This window comes from Trypanosoma brucei (assembly GCF_000002445.2).
Source record: "Trypanosoma brucei brucei TREU927 chromosome 11 chr11_scaffold01 genomic scaffold, whole genome shotgun sequence".
Taxonomy (NCBI): Eukaryota; Euglenozoa; class Kinetoplastea; order Trypanosomatida; family Trypanosomatidae; genus Trypanosoma; species Trypanosoma brucei.
This window is the reverse complement of record NT_165288.1, coordinates 1,286,856-1,306,705: the sequence shown is the minus strand read 5'-3', so window position 1 is coordinate 1,306,705 and position 19,850 is coordinate 1,286,856. Positions and strand designations below refer to the sequence as shown.

At 47.3% G+C, this 19,850-nt stretch overlaps 11 protein-coding genes across 11 annotated transcripts, besides 22 other annotated features; all 11 read right to left on the bottom strand.

Annotated features, from left to right (window-relative positions):
- Positions 1-39: part of a sequence feature (T-rich) that runs on past the window's edge.
- Positions 40-95: 56 nt separating this feature from the next.
- Positions 96-128: a microsatellite.
- A 51-nt stretch (positions 129-179) lies between these two features.
- Positions 180-204: a microsatellite.
- Positions 205-239: 35 nt separating this feature from the next.
- On the bottom strand, positions 240-710 carry Tb11.02.2220 (hypothetical protein, conserved; the record flags this gene model as incomplete). Its single annotated transcript, XM_823445.1, has 1 exon — positions 240-710. The coding sequence occupies one exon, from the start codon at positions 708-710 to the stop codon at positions 240-242; it is 471 nt and encodes a 156-aa protein (XP_828538.1).
- Positions 298-333: a microsatellite.
- Positions 394-427: a microsatellite.
- Positions 443-530: a sequence feature (T-rich).
- Positions 659-688: a microsatellite.
- Positions 711-735: 25 nt separating the features above from the next.
- Positions 736-766: a microsatellite.
- An 83-nt stretch (positions 767-849) lies between these two features.
- Positions 850-870: a sequence feature (AT_rich).
- An 88-nt stretch (positions 871-958) lies between these two features.
- Positions 959-990: a microsatellite.
- A 493-nt stretch (positions 991-1,483) lies between these two features.
- Positions 1,484-1,510: a sequence feature (AT_rich).
- A 95-nt stretch (positions 1,511-1,605) lies between these two features.
- Positions 1,606-1,637: a microsatellite.
- Positions 1,638-1,670: 33 nt separating this feature from the next.
- Positions 1,671-1,718: a sequence feature (A-rich).
- Positions 1,719-1,896: 178 nt separating this feature from the next.
- Positions 1,897-1,924: a sequence feature (AT_rich).
- Positions 1,925-2,075: 151 nt separating this feature from the next.
- Positions 2,076-2,113: a sequence feature (GA-rich).
- Positions 2,114-2,260: 147 nt separating this feature from the next.
- Positions 2,261-2,304: a sequence feature (T-rich).
- A 28-nt stretch (positions 2,305-2,332) lies between these two features.
- Positions 2,333-3,832, bottom strand: Tb11.02.2210 (protein kinase A regulatory subunit; the record flags this gene model as incomplete). The annotated part of the gene is made up of 1 exon (XM_823444.1): positions 2,333-3,832. The coding sequence occupies one exon, from the start codon at positions 3,830-3,832 to the stop codon at positions 2,333-2,335; it is 1,500 nt and encodes a 499-aa protein (XP_828537.1).
- A 7-nt stretch (positions 3,833-3,839) lies between these two features.
- Positions 3,840-3,876: a microsatellite.
- A 113-nt stretch (positions 3,877-3,989) lies between these two features.
- Positions 3,990-4,011: a microsatellite.
- A 170-nt stretch (positions 4,012-4,181) lies between these two features.
- On the bottom strand, positions 4,182-4,673 carry Tb11.02.2200 (hypothetical protein; the record flags this gene model as incomplete). The annotated part of the gene is made up of 1 exon (XM_823443.1): positions 4,182-4,673. One exon carries the CDS (start codon positions 4,671-4,673, stop codon positions 4,182-4,184), a length of 492 nt encoding a protein of 163 aa, XP_828536.1.
- Positions 4,420-4,471: a microsatellite.
- Positions 4,674-4,781: 108 nt separating the features above from the next.
- Tb11.02.2190 (hypothetical protein, conserved) lies at positions 4,782-5,615 on the bottom strand (the record flags this gene model as incomplete). The annotated part of the gene is made up of 1 exon (XM_823442.1): positions 4,782-5,615. The coding sequence occupies one exon, from the start codon at positions 5,613-5,615 to the stop codon at positions 4,782-4,784; it is 834 nt and encodes a 277-aa protein (XP_828535.1).
- A 722-nt stretch (positions 5,616-6,337) lies between these two features.
- Tb11.02.2180 (hypothetical protein) lies at positions 6,338-6,769 on the bottom strand (the record flags this gene model as incomplete). Its single annotated transcript, XM_823441.1, has 1 exon — positions 6,338-6,769. The coding sequence occupies one exon, from the start codon at positions 6,767-6,769 to the stop codon at positions 6,338-6,340; it is 432 nt and encodes a 143-aa protein (XP_828534.1).
- Positions 6,770-7,740: 971 nt separating this feature from the next.
- Tb11.02.2160 (small GTPase, putative) lies at positions 7,741-8,352 on the bottom strand (the record flags this gene model as incomplete). The annotated part of the gene is made up of 1 exon (XM_823440.1): positions 7,741-8,352. The coding sequence occupies one exon, from the start codon at positions 8,350-8,352 to the stop codon at positions 7,741-7,743; it is 612 nt and encodes a 203-aa protein (XP_828533.1).
- Positions 8,353-9,361: 1,009 nt separating this feature from the next.
- Tb11.02.2150 (hypothetical protein, conserved) lies at positions 9,362-10,231 on the bottom strand (the record flags this gene model as incomplete). Its single annotated transcript, XM_823439.1, has 1 exon — positions 9,362-10,231. One exon carries the CDS (start codon positions 10,229-10,231, stop codon positions 9,362-9,364), a length of 870 nt encoding a protein of 289 aa, XP_828532.1.
- Positions 10,232-10,656: 425 nt separating this feature from the next.
- Positions 10,657-10,690: a microsatellite.
- A 196-nt stretch (positions 10,691-10,886) lies between these two features.
- Tb11.02.2130 (hypothetical protein, conserved) lies at positions 10,887-11,786 on the bottom strand (the record flags this gene model as incomplete). The annotated part of the gene is made up of 1 exon (XM_823438.1): positions 10,887-11,786. One exon carries the CDS (start codon positions 11,784-11,786, stop codon positions 10,887-10,889), a length of 900 nt encoding a protein of 299 aa, XP_828531.1.
- Positions 11,787-12,708: 922 nt separating this feature from the next.
- Positions 12,709-14,070, bottom strand: Tb11.02.2120 (hypothetical protein, conserved; the record flags this gene model as incomplete). The annotated part of the gene is made up of 1 exon (XM_823437.1): positions 12,709-14,070. One exon carries the CDS (start codon positions 14,068-14,070, stop codon positions 12,709-12,711), a length of 1,362 nt encoding a protein of 453 aa, XP_828530.1.
- Positions 14,071-14,163: 93 nt separating this feature from the next.
- Positions 14,164-14,198: a microsatellite.
- Positions 14,199-14,387: 189 nt separating this feature from the next.
- Positions 14,388-14,413: a microsatellite.
- Positions 14,414-14,521: 108 nt separating this feature from the next.
- Tb11.02.2110 (N-acetyltransferase subunit ARD1) lies at positions 14,522-15,241 on the bottom strand (the record flags this gene model as incomplete). Its single annotated transcript, XM_823436.1, has 1 exon — positions 14,522-15,241. One exon carries the CDS (start codon positions 15,239-15,241, stop codon positions 14,522-14,524), a length of 720 nt encoding a protein of 239 aa, XP_828529.1.
- Positions 15,242-15,636: 395 nt separating this feature from the next.
- Tb11.02.2100 (hypothetical protein, conserved) lies at positions 15,637-19,848 on the bottom strand (the record flags this gene model as incomplete). The annotated part of the gene is made up of 1 exon (XM_823435.1): positions 15,637-19,848. The coding sequence occupies one exon, from the start codon at positions 19,846-19,848 to the stop codon at positions 15,637-15,639; it is 4,212 nt and encodes a 1,403-aa protein (XP_828528.1).
- Positions 19,849-19,850: the final 2 nt, after the last annotated feature.

Here is a 19,850-nt window from a genome sequence, read left to right as displayed (position 1 = left end):
GAGAGGGAGAGAGGGAACAAAAAAAAAAGAAGAGGAAAAGTGCTTTGGGATATTACTCCTCTTGACGTCCATTTCACACAAAACGCACACATACGTAAATAAATAAATTAATTAATAAATAAATTAATTTCTTTTTCTTCTCCTCTCTTTTTCTTTCAAATAAAACAAAACACACCTTCCCTCCTCCTCCTCCTCCTCCTCCTCGCGTGCAGAATTAAATGAAATCAAACAGTAATTTTTTAAGAAAAAAAAGGAAGTGTCCATCCAACGGTAAGGTAAGAAAAATTGCTCAAGTGAAGAGACAGACAGAGAGAGAGAGAGAGAGAGAGAGAGGAAAGGAATAAAATCAAGAGTGAAGAAAAAACAACATCAAACGGCGGGGAAGGGGGAGGGAAAAAAAAAAAACAACAAAAAGGAAAAAAAAAAACAGAACCTCCCGAGCACAAACACAAACACAAATACAAACACAAGGGCAATTGAAACATTAAACAAATAAATATAAAGACATAAAACATAAAACAAAACAAAAAGCGAAGGAGCCGAAAGGAGTCAACAAACGGAATTATGGGGCGAAGGAAGCGAAGAACAAAAGCAAGAGAGAAAAAAAAACAAATGAAAGGAAACACACGAGATGAAACTTTTCCCTTCACATGCTGACAAAAAAAAAAAAGGAAAAAAGAAAAGAAAACAACTACAACATCAGATGGCATAAACAAAGAAGAGGGAGGAGAAAAAACACACACACACACACACACAAACACACACAAATAAATAAATAAATAAAGTTCGTGCTGTTTGCGAATTTTGCTTATGCGTAGCTGTGGGAAGGATAGGTTCGGTCGGTGTTGCTTTTAAATAAATAAATATATACATACATATTTTTTCTTTATTCTCGGCAAAATAACAAAGAAACAAAAACGAAAAGTTGAGTACGAGAGGGACGAGAGAACTTTAAAACATGATGATGATGATAATAATAATAATAATAATGAGACGACATGGCAGACCTAACATTAAATGAATGAAAGTTACACATGTTATCATCATACAGAAATGAAACATAAACCTTCAAATACCACACATTGCTGCCGTTACTAACGCAATAACACCAACAACAACAAAATATAAATAGAATAAATTAGAAAAAAAATCTTTTTCCCTTTCTTTTTTTTCTTTGTTGGTGTGTTATACAAGAAGGAAATGCTGAAGTGACGGTATACCACAATTTACAGACACATAACTGTACACTTTTAACATAAATATAAACACCAAAAAGGGGAAAAAGAGAAATCACCAAAATATTTTGTTTGCGTAATTTTTCTTTTTGTCCTACTCTACCGAAGCAGTTGCGCGTAAAAAAAAAAAAATTGCCGCGTCAAGTCCACAATACGCCTTGCCACCATCAGCAGGGGTTCTTCCATATAAACTGGATCTGGTGCAAATCCAAAATGTTATTCCCTCATTTTTTTTTCTTTTTCCCCCCTTTTTTTTTAAAAAAATAAATAAATAACAACAATAGTAATAATAACAACAATAGGTGTCATATTCGGTACAGTTACAAGTCTCATATTTGCCTTCACCGTTTTTCATGTTCCCATCTTGTTTTTATTATTATTATTATTATTATCATTACTATTTTCCCTCGTTTTATTACTCCATGACCCCTTGCCTCTTCTCTTCTCTTTTCTTTTTTCTATATATGTTTCCTTATTTTTTCTAACATTATCCCACACAACTTTCTCGCCTTCCAGTTGTCTCACGTCTTCGCAACAGTTCATTCACTCATACTCTCACTCTCACTTTTCAATTTCATCATCTCATTTAATCCCCTTCGTTTTGTTTTCTCCTCCAGTAAATGGGATTCATACTCCCTTCCTCTATTTTATTCATCTCTCCTTTTTTTTTCTTTAATAATAATAATAAACTTTTTTCTTTTCTTTTTTTACTTCCTTCATTCTTTGCGAAACTGACAACTTCTGCATTGATGAAGGAAGCAACAGAAGTCAGGAATACATATACATACAATAACGCAAGATCAAAAAAGAAGAAGAAGAAATGACGGGATAAGTTGTTTGTTCTCCTCTCTTCTCCTCCCTCTCTTCTTTTTTTTTTTTACTTTACCTTCCGTTGCAGCCACTCTCCTTCCCTTCTTCTATTATTATTATTATTATTTCTTCCTGCTTCCTCCTCTTGTTTACACGACTCTTCCTCTCTACAGTAGCCTCCACCTCCCAAAAAAAAATCCAATCGAATACTCCCCAAAAGAAAACAAAAACAAGAAAACAAACAAAAAAAACACGAAAAGCAATCCAATGCATATTTTACGAGCCACCTACTTCCTCCCCTCTGCCCTTAAAGTAGTTTTCAGTTTCGACTGGTAGTACTCATAGTTTGGCTGCTGCGAGGTTCGTTTCAGTACATCAATGACAGGTCCAAGGCACATTTCAAAGTGCCTACGGTTAAGCTTCGCCGTGACAACATGCGTTTTTGCCACAACATCTGCTACATTGGCGTGATTGTTAAGGAATTCCAGCTCACCCACATGATCCCCCTTCCCGAATTCCCAAACATGCTTTTCATTTCCATCGTCATCCCGCCCAACCACATCAACAGAACCTTCCAAAATGATGTACAGCCATTCGCCCTCCTCTCCGTAGCGAATGATGTAATCACCCGGTTCAAACTCGTCGCTGCTGAGGGCATCCGCAAGTTGCAGCTTCTCATAATTGTCAAGGCCACTGAGGAACGGAATATTTGTTAGGAATTGAATATATGTCTCACGGCGGCGGATGGCACTACCCATCACGAGGTGACGATACGTGTCGCGATCGAGTGCCCATGCGATGAGCTCCGGTGTGCAAACTTTCACCGTGGCAACAGTTGGTGTCTGATACATAAGTTCAAGCTCTCCTACCGCCGTACCTTCTACCTTGAGATATACCTTCTGTCCTTCTTTAATGATATCTGCTTTACCATCTTGAATTATATACAGTTTGTCACATGTTGTCTGCCCCGCCTCCATAATGCAATCATCCTGCTTGAACTCCACACGCCACATGGCACCCGCCACAGTCATAAGATCGCGTGAGTCCAGAAAGGAGAAGAGTACGTTATACGTCAACAACTTCAAGATGAGTGCCGTTTCGTCTTCACTCTTCTCGAAATATGGTGCAACATATGATTTAGCCTTCTCAGGATCAATTCCCTCACCTCGCACTGTAGTACGTCGCTTCCGGCCGCCACCGATTGCCGTCAAGTCCGCAGACGTTTGTGTTGGGACCCACGTGACACTTTCACCAAAGGCGCGTTCCTCCTCCTTTTCTTGTGCTTGTGACTCCCAAATAGCGATGGTATTCTTTTCACATTGTTGCGTAATGCGAGAGCGGAGTTCAAAGTCAATGCGAGTGTCCACCAATTCCACACGGCAGATGCGCTTGTTATTTTGGGTAAGCAACAATAATCTACGGCCAGCATAGTTTGAAATAGGATTGTGGCTGAGATCTAATGCGTTGGCTGTTGGATGTGATTTGAAAACGTCGACGATGCGATCTATTGTGGCGTTACCTCTAACGCTATCCTCATTCAAGTCCGTGTTATACAGTTTTTGGTTTGAGCAGTTGAGGAAGCGAAAGCATGGCAGCTCGCTAATTACATCGAGTAAGGCAAGAATACCACGGTTCCCAATGTAGTTCTTGCTCAAGTCTATTTCCTCCACTTCCGACAGTTCAGGTTTTTTCGTAAAGAACTCGACAAGAAATGTGTTGGGTTGCTTCACACCCTCCTTTTGGCAGGCGGCGAGGAATAGGTTTAACGATGTTCCCTTTTCAGACATGGAAACCAGAAAAAAAAACAAAAAGAAAAGAAAACAAAGGAAAAACTACCCTTCTGGTTTTATTTCGTTGTTTTGTCTTAGTTTTTTTTTAAAAAACTTTTTCGTCCCCAACCCTTTTCTTTTTCTTTCCCCTTTCAACCTATGCCTTTTTCCTTGAATATATATATATATATATATATTAAAAATCACTGAGTCTCCCTATATTTCTTTTCCCCTAAAGGCGTTTGATTCAGTATCCTTTCGGTCGTGCACAATCAAAAATATGTAGTCCACCTTTGTATTTGTTTTACTTTTCCTTATCTTCCTGTTGGTGTTTCAAATCCGCCTAGGTGCCAGAGTCTTTTTTTTTTCACTTTTCTTGTTTTTTTGCGGTGTTAAGCAACAATAATGATAACGATGGTAATAGGGTGTGTTGTACTTGATTTCCCTTGAAATTGTTTTCACCTTTCCTTTCTTTTCTTTCTCTGTTGTGTGTTTTCGTTTTTACCACCTCGTTGAATGATATACAGAGCAAGTGTAAAAAAAAAAGGAAGAGCACAAAATACAAGAGAAAAAAAAAGGGAGAAGGTAAAGAACTGAACACAAGCATACATAAATAAATAAATAAATATATATATATATATATATATATATATATATCGCGAGAGAAGGAGGTGACAAACAAATGGATGGGACACGCAGCACCAACACACAATGAGGGCGAAACGCAAAGATAAGTAACAAAAAGGGCAAAGGAATTGTTCCACCGTTGTTCCTGTTCCCAGCATCCTCCCCTTAGTACGTATTTGAACAGGAAGTGAAGATGTAAATAAATAAAATACGTATATATATATATATACATGCATATGCAGGGGATCAAAGGAAAGGCATTTAAACCAATGTACGCATGTATGGATTTATATAATTGTGTTTGTTCTATGCTTATGACTCCGCAACGTATGGCAGGCCCTCACGATACTTCAGCGAGCAGCCGCTCCGCGCATTGGAGTTGGAACGATTCCTTGCCGTAAAGGCTCAAAAACATTTCAAGGGCGTTGCGAAGAAATGATTGCGCCCGACACCGCTGGCCGAGTTCAGCAGCAATGACACCCTGCGCAAGAACGGCTGCGGCTAAAAGTGGATGATGTGGGCCGAGAAGTTGCCTGCGGGTTGAGGCTACGACTTCCATCAGCAGCGCGGCTTCCTGCCGCTTTGGCTCATCCATTAAACGGTAAAGCAGTGCTACCTGCTCCATTGTCAAGGCGAGTTTAAGATCCGTAACCCTCGCAGCATCCTTAAACCTTACGCGTATTTGCATGGACCGCATGTACGCCGTTAAGGCTGCAACATAACGCCCAAGAAGTGCGCAACACACCCCGATGTTATGAAGCACCTCCGCTAACACCAGTCGCCCCACATGACAAACATTCACAAGGAGCTGCTCCGCCTCCAGCAGAAGCGCATGCGCCTCCTCCACAACTGCCACGGTGGTAACGGATTGCACACGAAGGCTCTCTAACAAAAATATAGCCCGGTTAAGCCTCACCACTGCGGCTCCATTGTGTTGCGGGCCCAAATGTTCCTCAACGTAGCAACTACACGTTGCAGCGTACCGCTCTGCCGTAATGAAGTCGCCCTCCGCAGCACTAATGTTCCCCAAAAGAAGCAATGAATCCGCGAACGCTTCGTGTTCGTGCGGCTGTGCGGCATGAAGAGCCTCTTCTGCCGCCTGTCGGGCGGTACATAACTCACCCGACTCGTAGTGAGCGAGTGCATCCCGCAGGAAGACCAACACTGATGGCATCAGTCGCGGGTTCCCACTTCCTTTCTTTTCGTTCGACCATTTTGAAGAGGATCCAAAGAAAGATGGAAAGCCAAGTGGGTGGTAACAAAGGCAAGCGAAACAGAAAAAAAAAAGGGAGAGAAATAGCAACGGATAGACAGGAGCAGAAACACAAATGAGTTACTTGCAGACGTGGGAGGGGAGGTGGTGAGCAGGCGCAACGCCAATCCGTTAGACAAACAATTTAAACATCAACGATGCCGATTTTTGTACTGGTGTGGGAAATTCATGCGGTGCCCTCCGGAATCTACCACATGGTCGAATTCTTGAATCGCACAAAAGTATCAACACAAGGACAAGTATCAGCCGCCCCTTTCAGTAAACCCATCCAACACTTTCAATCATCGAAAGACAAGGCAACGATGTATTGGTGAGGGCGACAGAAGTGTGAGTGAAAATACGTAAGTCAAGATATTCACTGAGGTAGAAAATATGAAATCAGTTGCATCAGTTCAAACATACTGACATGCACGTCCTTTGGCCCCCGCTCGTCGCACTTTTTTGGTCGAAACCACTCCCACACCCCCGAGTACTCTGGCGTCCGAAACATGTGGGTATCGCTACACATTTGGTGGAAACCACATGTTGGAGGAGCAAAAATTCGCAATTCCTTTTTTGAAACCCGGGACCCACACAAACACGTGCAATTAAAACTAAGTGGTTGTCGGCTGACTTGTAACAAATTACCACATAAACGCCATAACAATATAAAATAACCCTATGTTAAATGCACACACCTGTGAGAGTTTGAGTACCCGTCTCACTGTCGCGTCATAAAATGAACTTTCTTGAGAAAAAAAAAAGAGAAGTTTAAAGTTACCGTATTCGGACAGGAAGAGTAACAGTGAAACGAATAAAACAATCTTAATAAAGGGGGAGGCATACATGTATTTACGTGTTTGAGAGGGAGAGAGAGATACAAGCAAAGATGAATATAACAATCTGAAATGCGCGGTCATCCTCCGGATGCAACAGAAACAACTCGCAGATCGCACAGGATGGCCGTGCACCCAAACACAAAAACACTTAAAGGCGGTACCTATACATAACAAAGAAAAAAAAAAGCAAAGTGAACCAAAACGGATGGAAATGAAGCGAGGGGAAATTGAACACATAAGAGAAGGCGAAGTTCGGCAGAACACGAATGCATGTATCGTGGGTAATTCAAAGCCGTTTCTTTCTTTTTTTTTTTACCTCCCTCTTCTCTCATATTTGTATCTATAACTCCAATTCCTTAAGTACCTCCACAAAGAGAGAGAAAGGGAGAGGGAGTGAGGGACACCAGTACATACACATGCACACAAGCGCATTTATTTTCTTGAAAATCAGCTCTTGTTATCCCTTCCCTTCTCTTTATGTTTACCTTCTCAAAAGTTATAACTACTTGTGGCGGTTACCCTCAACATCACATTATCGTTTCTATTCCTCCTGTTCCTTCTCAACCTCTGGTGGTACATCGCCTCTCACTGTTTTGTTTCAGCCTTCATCACGTTTTCATTTTCTTCTTCTTCTGTTTTCCTCTCTTTACAACAACAAAACGGCAAAAGTTCATTGGTGTTATGTGGGCATGAGTTATGAAACGGTAATGAACCAAACGCATTAGCGGCACCGCAAAAAAAACCAATGAAAGTGGTAAAAGCACTAGTGGAAGAAGTGGGAATAATAACAACAATAATAATGATGATGGCGGAACAAGAAGGCTCGAAACAAAAAAAACAAGAAAAAGATAAGCCCGCGAGCGGTGGTGAGAGGTAAAGAGAAGGATGCCGCGCGTCTTAGAGGTGAGGTTCACGACAAACAATACACCACCAACTAACAGTAAAACGAAGGAAAAAAACAAAGTGAAACAAGAAAGAGAGTGAGAACAAAAAAGTAAGGTCCAAACGCGGACAGCTAAAACCCTTAACGAAATTTCCTCACCCTCCTCGATCCTTTCTTCTTCTTCCACTCTTTGAAAACCACCTCTCCCATGAAAGAAAACAAATCAGATGAAAAGAAAAAAAAAAGAACTCACACACCCACTCAACTCGCTCATGAGTGAGTGAGTTCGAAAACACTCTAACGGAAATCAACAACATGCAGTGCTTCAACCACAGCAACCGGAACTTCGCCTAGTGGAATTCGGCTGACCTCCCAACACACCACCGCTATGAACAGTGTTATTATTATTCGACGCTACAAGCCGCTGCGCAATCTGCATGAATACTTCACTTACACCACTACCGTCTTTTGCACTCGCTTCACTGAACAGCAAATTGAGTTCCCGGGCATATGTTGCCGCCTCTTCACTACTCACACAACCGCTAGTCCCCCTTAGGTCGCTTTTATTTCCCACAAGTATGACAATTGTCTCGGGTGAGTTAGTTGCGAGTTCCCGCACCCAATGTTTCGCCCGCTCAAATGTTTCCCATGACGGGATTTCATACACCACAAGTGCAGCAGCAGCGCCCCGGTAATACATGGATGCCAGACTTTTGTAGCGTTCCTGACCGGCAGTGTCCCAAATATCGAAGTTTACAGCTGTATCCCCTACAGTACACACGTACCGGAGGAAAGACGCGCCTACCGTTGAGTTTTGGTTGTCGCACCACTCATTCTTCGCGAGCCGCTGTACGAGGGATGATTTACCAACACCGCTATCGCCCAAAAGGACAATTTTGTACTTCTTTGTTGGGGCGGCAAGCGTCTTCACAGACATGGACAAGAGAAAGTTATCCAGCTCACTATGTAATAGATTGATGCACGCCAAAAAGGGGGGGACGTTTGTCCACTCTAGCTCACACCTTTTCCCCTACGTTCCTCCTTAAATGTGTGCACCCGAGGAAAGGTGAGTGGAATGTCAAGAAAGAAAAAAAAGGGGGTGAGCAGGGAAGGGGAAGGGCAGAAATTTCTTACTTCAACTGCTAATGCGCGCGGCCGTCAATTAAGCTACACCGTAAGCACAAGCTCTCGACAATGCTACGGAGTAATATGAACAACAACCGGTGAAGGAACCTTGTGACAGCTGCAATCCCAAAAAGTAGCAGCCCCTGCCGATAAGAGCAACCAAGTCTTGCAATATATTTGTTTTCTGGTTTATTGCTTAATCCCCGATAGAAGTAAGGAATGAACGGAAGGAAGCGAAGTTCGGTTGCAATGAGAGATTGAGAGCACGACAGCACGGGGGAAAGAAGAAAGAGGCCATAAGGGATAATTAAGGGAGAGCGCGACAATGTGCAATGATATGAACTTTATGACCTCTCCCTTCTCATTATCGGGGTCAGGGGACAAGCTGGATTGTGAAGGGGACAAATAGAAGTTTCATGTCGTTGGCAAGAAAAAGGAGCAGAGTGATAATGACAGAATAATATAGCAAATCACGGAAACGATGACTAACAAGTAAAACAGTTGACATCCCACAGGCACTGTAGAGCGGACCTCGCCACACTGTTGGGCAAATGCGGCGTCCATGTGGGTTTGCACTGATGTTATGGTAGTGACGAGGAGTGAAAATAAACATAAATGTTCCACAAGAGAGAATACATCATGAAAACAAAACAAAGGAGTAACAACATCAATAAGATAGTATTATTTCAAAAGTGGAAAAGTTGATGGCCTTTGATCAGGTGTGCATTCACCAACCTTGATTTTGTGAGAAGGCATCAATGCCCCCCCCCCTGAAATGGCGAATAAACGTCTTTTCCCTCCACACACACACACACACACCCTTACGGGCCACGGCACAAAAGACTCTGCAGGGGCCTGGGAGGTGCCATAGTACCAACGCAATCCATACGATTCCGCGGGGTGGTCTCCCGTGATCCCGTAAGTACATTGCGCAATGTAATCGCCGGTGTTGCGAGGCGGAAGCGCGTCTGCTCAGTGTTTGTTGGTGTCTGCGGACCTTCCTCGCGTGACCGCTTTGACTGACCCCAGCCAAGTGGTGTGAAGGCATCGGCGGCACCATTGGATGGGGCTGGAGACGAAAGCCAACCCCGGGCAGCCGGTGCACCATTTGTGAAACCGGGCGGGCCACTGGCATGAACGGGCGTGGACCGCTTCACGGCGGCCGCCACACCTCCATTATATGTTGTCACGCCACAGCTTCTTCCGTCATTACTGATCGCCGGAACATCCGACGTTCGTTGAGAAGTGTGAAGCTGAAGTTGCTGCTGGCTCTGTTGCTGTTGCTGGGTATACAATTGTCTTTGCAATTGTTTGATAGTGGTAAGTAATTCCTCTCGCTCTGCCTTTGCGGCACTAATCTGTGACGCCATGCTTCGGTTGCTCTGATTCAGCGTTGTCACTAGCTCCCGCAACCGCTGTAGGGACTGCTGCTCCTGTCGCCGCTGAAAGTCAAGGGCCTGTGCTGCCAGCTGCAACAGATGCTGCGGGTTATGTGAAACGCGGTCGGCAACTTCCTTCGGCAGGGCAGGACCTGCCTTCACGGCCTTACAGGGTTTCCGGCAACGTGGACATTGACCCGGAGGATAACGCCCAGCACAGCGGGGACATATGAAGTGTTGACAACTTGTGAAGATACCATCCGTATCGCAGTCTGAGCAGCAAACAATACAGCACGGCCGGTACGTCATCATTCACTGCACACCAAAGCTGAATGTGATCAACTGTTACCCCTTTTGTTCAACTGCCAGTGCCCCTGTGGAGGTAATAACGGCGACACTGCAAAACGCACGTCGGCCACTGCCCCGCTGCGATTTGGGTTGGGTGCGGACCCCTTCCTCTTCTCTGACTGCTTTACTTCCTTTCCCCACACTTTTCTTTTCCGAAGTGAATACGCCATTTCAGAGGATAAGAGGCGAAAAGAACAAGGTATATATAGAGAGAAAACATCAACAAAAAGTGTAGAAAGGCCCCAAACGCACAATCCCACCAACGACCACAGACGCAGAAAAATAAAACTTTCTCCAGTATTGATACAGAGTTCAGTGTAGGTATCATTGCCAAACACAGTATTCATCCATACATCCCCACGTGCGGTAACAAAAGCTGCAGCAACGACTAAATAGATAAATAAATAAATATATATATATATATACAAGCCCACCAGTGCCTATCTCTTCTCTTCCTTCGGCCCTCTTCACCAGGCATGGTACAGAGGAAAGGCGGTCGTCGCTCGGAAATAGCCTCGTGCCTGACGCTTTCGCCATGCTTATGCCACGGACTCAACAGTAATCATATATTCAGGAGCGTCATATCCATTAACGCGTATGTCTCTGTGCACCTTCAGTCTCACGCGTCATCATCTCTGGAGGCGCGTGCCAAGGCCAGTTGCTGCTGTCGTTGATGGTGTGCCTCAATCACGTCCTGGAAGTCACGCAAGCAGTCGCCAATAACATGAAGTTGAAAAAGCACGTCCGCCTCCCTGGACTCAAACTTACCGCGGCCTGAGTACGGCGCTGTCCACGTGATGCAGCGATCGTAAAGGTTCTTACAAGCCATTCGCACATGGCTAATGGTACGTGAGGTGGTACTTCTTTGACTGATGCACCGCTCAAGCTCGTCCTGTTTAATTTTAATATTCTTCTGGAGCTGTCCAAATCTCGCCTGCAACTCATTAAGTTGGTTCTGCAGTTGTACACTCTCATTGTTCTTTCGCTGTCGTTTCACGTTTAGAGCATTCTTGTTCCTCAGAAGCTCTTCCTCTAGCTGCGTTTTACGCCGCTGCAACACCTTTGTGTTTTCATGCAGTGTGTTCCACCGCTGTATGATGTCGCGCGGCCCCTGATATTCGTCACTATCATTGCGCTGCAGCACCTCCTCAAGGTAACGTTGGTACCTCGAATATACATCGTATAACCCTCGAAGCTCTTCGCTGCGATCGTGCAGATTCTGAAGCTTTTTAGTAAGTTCCTCTACCTGCGCCTCACGTTCCTTGCGAATGCGCTCCTCCGTAACTGCCTTACGCATGGCACGAGAACGTTTCACCTCGTTGTCCTGAATAAACTTGTAGTATCGCACAAGTTTGTCTTGCAGCTTCGCGCGGCCCTGCGCAATGGTCTCCTCTATCTCATGCGCACGGGCCATGCGGGTCAAATACAGCTCGCGTTTGGCGTCTAACTCCCGCTGGGCCTCCATCACCGCGCGCCGAAGCTGCGTCGCCGCAGTGATGCTCTCAAGTGCATTCGACATTTTCTAGTGGTAATATATTGTCCACGGCACCCCGTTACAACCGGGCCTTTCACTTTGTATTCTCTCCTCTAGTTTCTCCTTCCGTTGTTGGCTCGAAAGCGGTGGCCGCCGTTTGGTGGTAGCGGCGCCTTAACACGCGAGTACAAATGCGGTTGCGAGTTCCCGACAGCACAGTGGACACTACCCACCTCTGTGGTTCGCAACTCTTTCTTTAAGTGCACCCCTAGAAAACCCAAAAAGAAGAATGCCGATGATAATATGCATAGTCATCAATATGGGGGGGAATGGGTGCTGGGATGCACACAAATGGCTTGCACGTGCTTGAACGCAACCAGGCATAGATACAGAGAGATCAATAACGGCAGGATGTACTTCTCTTATGACGAAAGCCGTAAAGTAACAAACAAGGGCTAACACGCATAAAAAGGGAAGGACGGGTGACACCAAAGCCATCAAACAATCAGAGGAAGAGTCATGGAGCGTGCAGACACAACAATGCACCCCCATAGGGGATGCATTTGTACTCTCAAAAGCGCATGTATGTGTACGAAACAGAGATGCTTGTTAATAAAAAGTAAAAAGTGGGGATGTGTAGTGTTGAAATGCTTTACTTGTGAGCTCATGATCACAAACATCATCTCATACAGTGTTTTTATCGAAGAGACACTTCTTGCTCATCCTGCACGCCATTCGGCCTCGACATCAACCCTTATTGCTCATATTCCAGACGTCCCCATGCACTTGCAGACACGCAGCCGCCTCTAGTACCTTCCTTCAACTCCTTACACCCTGGTCCCTAGTTCCCCTCAGACCTTATGCTGTGATTCGCCTTCCCCAACCACCATGTCTTTCTGTGCAAAAAAGGGGTGTGGGCATCGTTCAATCTTCCCCCATCCTTCCGCCCGAATATCATCGTGGCCTCTTATGCATGATACGCAGGAACAAATGACACAGACTGGTCCGCTTCCACAACAGCAAGCAACGACCCATACGTGCAGCCATCAAACACTGCCATGCACTCAGTGCCTATTTCTGCCGTGCCTACTGGTATTAGGGTGAAAACACCTCGCCGTCCGTAATGCATGACTAGAAGATGGCCAGTCTCTAGCGCAACGAACAGTCGCCTGTCACTGCTTGCAACACACCGTACAGCACCACCGACACCACGGTGAATGCCTGTTGAAATAAGACCAATAACATGCACACCGACGAATGGATTAATGTGCGCCACAAACACACCCTCCACGTGATGACAGTGGAGAAAGAAATAATTGGGCCCAAGCCCTCGAGCCTTCGTCACACCCAACACTGGTGCTGCTGTGGGCACAACATTGGCAGCACAACTCGGAAATTGCAGCAGCACCAACACACTCGTGCCACAAACCAAGCGAATTGCGAAAGAATCGTCGTCGGCAAACAACACGTCCTGCGTTGCGCCTTCAACTGATACGTTCCGCAACAGCAGCGACTTTGACGGTTGCAGCCGAATGTCATGGAAGTGTAGTGCGGCATGCTTCGCACTACCGCAGGCAAGGTAACGCCCATCACGGCACGAGAACCGTATGCATGTAACAACTACATTCTTCGCACAGCGATAGAAAAGACAATACGGTGCACTACTCTCTGTACCATTGACAACAGATCTATGAGTGAGATTGCCATTGCCAAGCACAGCCTGCCCAGCTGGTGACATGTTAAAGGTGAGGCTCCACAACAGCACACCGCCGTTACACCCGACCGCAAGCACATCACGCGACAAGGGCTTCCACGCAAGGCAGCAAGTTTGGCGCTGAAAAGCGTGAGTGAGAACACACTCCTCCCGCCCCTCTGCCACATCATACACAACGACGCGCGAGCAGTCGTTACCCTCATTCACAGCAGCAGCCAATATCATGCGTACCGGATGAAACGAGATAGCAGTAACACGCTCAGCGAACGCCGCTGCGCACAGCTGCGGGCACCTATCTTGACCCGGCACAGCGAAGGGAAACACCACCCGCAGGAGAGGAAACAATGATGTAAGAGGCCGTAGCACCGTTTGCAGTCTATACAAGGGCCATCGCTGCCACGTCGCCATTATGCCGGACCCCGCTGCTCGGTACCGGCCGCCAGATATCACATTTGCGTTCGCCGGACGCCACGGTGGGTAGTAAGCACCGCCTTGAGCCTCGAAGGCCGCACGGTCGCTACCACCAAAGAGGGACCCCGCAGCTTCACCAATAAGCCTGTCGCCCACAACAGCGCTAGGCGACCCCGCAGGTGCCTCAAGGAGTGGCTGGTACATTAGAGGTTGCTTAAATTAACCACAACAACAAATGAAAAAGAGTAAATCGCAGCAGTTGCTTGAAGTTTTGACAGTACAGGCAGTGACGGCAGCAATGATAATAATAATAATAATAATAATAATAATAACGCAAGTGGAAAGACAAGAACCCGAAAAGAATAGGGATTCCCAGGCCATTGAAAAGCAGAGGAATGCACACCTCATATGATGCACTTCGAGAGCGTCAGCGCTTCACCCACACAAGGACTGGCGAATGGTCAAGTGAATGTGAGCCAAGAGTGAATATATCACAAAATTGAGGATGCAACAACCTGGCTCACACACACACACACACACGCACACAGCCAACATTCACCCCCGGCACTCCTCAGCGGTGCGTGTCGAACAATTTTGTTTCCACTTGTTCCCATGACTCCTTCCCCTTGGTGTTACTATTCCCACCCATTAAGCGTTACTTTTTACCTTTTCCGTGCTTACCGCCCTTTTGGTGTTGCTGATGCGGCTGTCGCCGCCCCTTTCCGGAGCTCTTAAGATCCTCTTCAAGGAGTTCTGCCGCCAGTTCCAACTGCTCCTTCTGCTTGTCTACGGAGTTCTTTTTGTCTGGCCGTTGACCACTAGCTTCTGCGGCGGACCCGGCTGCCGCACCAGCCCCTGTGTTTGGTTGGCGTACGAGTTGCCTACTTTCTGTCACATAGAAGCCTGGGTTTGTTCCCTTAAAGAAACGCTTCATATGATAGGCATCTTCCTCATCAACGTAGTACTTACTTTCTACATTAGCACAGCGAAAGTTGAGGGTATTCTGGTACAGATGAAGAGCGGCATCATTTGTCTTACGAACGTGGAGAGAGCAGAAGTTGGCGTCGTATTCGTGCTCCATTTCATGCAGCGCGGCATTCATCACCCGCGACGCAATACCTAGGCGCCGGTGCGTTCGTAGGACGGCAATACTTGTGATGTGTCCAAACACCTTCTCTGCGTGCTCCTCTTCTTCCATCTTGGCGAGAACATAACCTACAACATTGCCGTTGTTATCCTCCTGAACGTACAGCAGCTGTGGCCACGAAAGAATGTGGTAAAGGTAATACCGCAGGTTATAGTTCTCGGGCAGGCAGCGTAGGTTGCAGTGCTGCATTTGGTACATATCTTCCATCGTGGCGCGACGCACCTGCATTGCGTCAAAACTGCCTTTCGTTTTTCCTACTTTATTCGCGGTGCTTGCCGAGCTCCGCGGACAGTTGCGCACCCACACATACATTCACACATAAATAGGGTAAAAACAAAAAAACGAGAAGTTTGTATATATATACACACAGCTAAACACACCGGGAATTGCTACAACATAACACATGAGGAAGTTGACATCTGGACCAGCAACGGAGTCGCGTGGCGTTGCAGCTGGTTTCAGCACGCTTGAACGAGGGCAAACGCGCGGACTTGCACGACTTCAAAGGTGCTTCAACAGCAAATTTACGGATGGAAGGCACACTATGTTCAAATACAACAACTCTCCGCCTTAAACAGGTGAACAGTTCGTTACATATACGCAGAGAGTACAGCTTATCAGAGCTACAAGTTTACCACATTCCACGGCCCATCCTGTGATATCGTGCAGAAGTAACAGTCAACGTGTTTCATGGTAGCTTTTGCCGCGTCTCCACCCGCCATGGTTGACGCCTCACTCCGGAACGGGCTGTCCACTTCACCACATGCTTGAACGATGCTCCGCACTGTAATCACCAACGATGCTTTAAGAAAATTAATGGCCATTTTACATGCTGCATGGCTCACGAGGCCGCTTGGCACAAGTTCCTGCATAACCCGTTCTTCGGTGATACCCGGTGAGTTATGTATTAGCGCGTACACAGCAAATAGAAACGACCTCCAAAAGAACACATGAAAGGAACCGTCCACGTGATGAAAGACACTGGGATACTGCGGCAGCGTAGGCGTGTCATCTCTCCCTTCTTCAGTTGAAGTGACTGTCGCGCTGCGTGCCCTCTTGCACTGGTCTGAGGTGGGCGGTGGATCAACTGGAATGTCGAGAAGGTCTAAATAACGCAATCGTTTCCACGGCCGTAGCAGGAAGCGCGCCGGATAAGGTTCAGTAGGCACCTTTGCAGCAGAGGTGGAGATGCAACCTACGGTTGTAGCACTAGTCGCTATATTGCTGGCGACGCAAGTAGTCTCCACCCCCGTCCGTGTCGTCACAAACATTTTCTTTTCGTCGGTGCGCGGCGGAGGTGCAAAACGCGGCACTCGCAGTGCACTTAATTCAGTACCCTCTTGTGTATTACTCAACAAAAACCGTATGTCAGGAAAGGGTTGCTCGATGAGACGCGGCGCAGTCTGCAGGAGCAGGCTGTCCGGCTGAAGGATAGGTGGTATGCACCAACGGCGGCAGTTAGACTGCGGCAAGAAGAGCATGGAAACGGTAGCGGTGTGCGCGTAACTTGCACTTACGCATTGGGGGTGCGTAACCCGCTCAGCGTGCTTCAGGTGGAGAAGTTTGCAGCGGGGTGCAAGCTCAACGCGCGGCAACCTCCCGCAAGCACTCGAGCGGTTTCGGAAAGACGGAAAGGTCAGAAGCCAATCGATACAATTATCCAGCTCTACTACTTTAAATTGCGCGAGCAGGGCCTTTGCCGCCACCGCATCGTAATGCGCCTCATCACTCAAAAGTATCATGCGTACGATATCCTGCAGCACTTCAGGTGGTTCCTTTCGGGGTCGATTGGCTGTCCTTGAACTAGGCGGGATACTGGAAGAAAGGCGCCTCGACACGGAGCGCAGATCGTCCGGCTCCGCATTCCTTACCGACGTGCGCTTATCATCGCAACTCAGCCCCTCTGCGGCAGCTAAGTGAGGTGAAGCAAAAGAAACCACTGTGTTCTTTGGTTGTGCGGATGCTTCCCTCCTTGCATGTGTACCCCCTTCTCGCTGTACAACCCTCAACATACCTTGTACGATGGTAAGCATGCTACCATGGACTCGGTTGCAATAAGGACTATAGTAACCTTCAAGTGTTTCCCTCCTCTTACCTAGCAATTTTGCTTCCAGTCGAGCAAGGTTGCCCTCTAACTCGTCAGATTGTAACCCATCCACAATCACGTCAGCCACACTCTTGGCGGTCAGGTCACCTCGGGGACGCGCACCGAGACGGGTAAAACTAGCATGTCCATAACCAGCAGTTGCGCACTTGGATAACATGTGCCCACGTCCCCTGCCGCGCCGTTGACGTGCGCACCTTTCGGTCCGTATGTACCCCAACCTCTGCAGAAGGTGCTCGGCCATAATGCTGCAATCAACGCGGAGTAACCATGAAAGTGCAAAGATCTGCACATCAGTTATGTTTGGCTCCACTGTGACAGCTTCGCAGATAAAAGCACCCAATCGGTCATGGGCACTCTTTGTATTCGAAACTTTTTTCCAACAATCACCCCAGTATTGCATTACTGCACGGCAGGTTTCCTGAGGCTTGTCGGGACCACCGGTGGGGAAAAATACGTATTCCCACGACTCATCCGGCTGATCATCAAAGCCCGTGTCAATACCAATCTCACACACACGACCAGTGCTTTTGGCGAGCGTAATGAATAATTCATCGGGATCTACGTCTTCAGTGGCTCTCAGTACTCTGTCACACATCACAAGCCCCCTCGCTTGCAGTACAGAGAGTGAGTGTATGAGTGGCTGCAGACCTGAACGACTACAGTGTTCCTGCAGGGTAGGTGGAAGGTGCCGCATGGAAGTGCCCCAACTGCATCTACGTTCGCTTATGTACGAAGTGAGATCCACATCACCCACACCCACAACTATACAGAAGGAACTCAGACTCATTTCTTGAAGCAACTGCCCTAGCGTTAGCGACTTCGTTGGATTTAGGTTGTGGAGGCACCACACACGACACAGTTCCAAGTGCAGTCGCGAGTGCCGAAACAGACCGACTCGACTGTAGCCATTGCGAATCATCGTGATCTTCGTAACAATGCGCGCGGTTCGGGAAGAACCCTCGGGAAGCCTGATCACTGAATTCGCTTGTCCACTTTCTCCTCCTCCTCCTGGGGAGGGTATATGATTGAGTCGCACGAGGGGCTTCCCACCTTGTGAATGGGCACCCCACCGGCTATTGTGGCGCTTTATCAACTCCTCACGATCGGCATCTGTTAACTTCACGCCGGCAACGACTAAAACCCCAAGACGTCTACCCTGGGGGAGTGTTACACCCGTTGTTGTCACACGATTCTCGCGTTGAAGGACTGGTAAAACGCGACCTAATGTCCTGCGGTCAACAACGCTCACGAGGTCCACAAGTGTCATCGCCCGTAGGGGCGAGGCATTTAGAGCATCCAGCACCGCGCTAACAGCCCACACTGTTACTCCCTTTGGTAATGACCCATCAAGCTGTTCGTTGTAACCACTCTTGTGCTTACCCGACCACCCCTTGGGCTGCAATACACGAGTAAAAGACTTGCCGTATGCACACAGAGCATTTGTACTCTCGATGGTCCCGTAACGCTCTTCATAGGTGGTCGTGTATCTGTACAGCTCCTTAGTTATGTTCTTCGAATCGTAAAAAACAACACGCGGCAGCACTAGCTCCAGGGCAATCGGATTCCTCTCAGCTTGCTTTACCACCTGCAGTGGTAAAGGAAACGCGGGATCCACATGGAAGCCACCAGTGCCCCCATTGGGAATACGAGCAAGTGGCGCTTGCGCAGATTCAACCTCTGATTTCCATTCAATAAAGTCGTTCCCGGGGTTATCATCTGCTGAGCCTGAATCTTCGCTTCCACCGGAGTCCGAACTAACATCAGTGTTGCCTTCCTCGCCATCTTCTCCCCCCTCGCGGGCTGTACACTCCGTGTGTCCACCGTCTCCGTTCAATCTGGCCCGTGCATCCACAACTACCGAGACCCTGTGAGTCCGGTAACCGGTAGTTATGGAGGCCCTCACAACACGTAAGTCCGCTGCTCTAAGCAAACGACCGATGCATCTACCAAATGCACGCCCGTTTCCGCCTGGCACGGTTTCACCGTAAGCTTCGAATACCGCATGAAGAGCATCCTGGTAGACCAGTCGGCGCTCAGGAGAGGACAGCACAATGTGGCGCACAACATTTATGTCTATCACAACTCGTGAATCTCTCATGTGAGCGCGGCACCGTTTCAAATACGACTGGAGGGGCTGTAAGTGCTGTTGCCGAGGAGGCACGGGCATAGCGAAATACGGCAAGACACACAATTCTAACACTTTACTGACCCTGTGAAAGACAAAAACGCACTTCAACCACTTATCGCGTAGGAGGGTACGCACACCTACGCTCAGTCCGGACGCGCTAGCGTTCATCCCCCTTGACGCAGCATCATCCTCCCTGCCAGCTATAACGCTCCTGCCAGGCTGGTTGCGAAGAAAACCGAACAGCATGTTTTCACATGCATAATTCACTGCAGCCCGAATTGTCGCGGTCCGAAGACTGTAACCAACAGTTTTTTCTTGCAGTGCCCGTGTCGGGCAGAAGGCACAGGAATCATACTGCAGTACAGTGCTCGTCAACTCACCGGAAGAGAGAGTCTTTCCCCCGCTTTTAACGGTGAAACTATCGGTCTCACTCAGGAGCAGGTTCATTACCGTTTGTTGCATTGTAGAGTGCTGCCCAAGCCCATAATGCGGTAAAACATCCGTGGAGATAAACGAAAGTAGCTCGCTACCCTTGCACCCTCGGTGTTCACTATGATAACCAATGAACTCCAAAACGCTTTCAAGTGCCTCGCGGAACATAT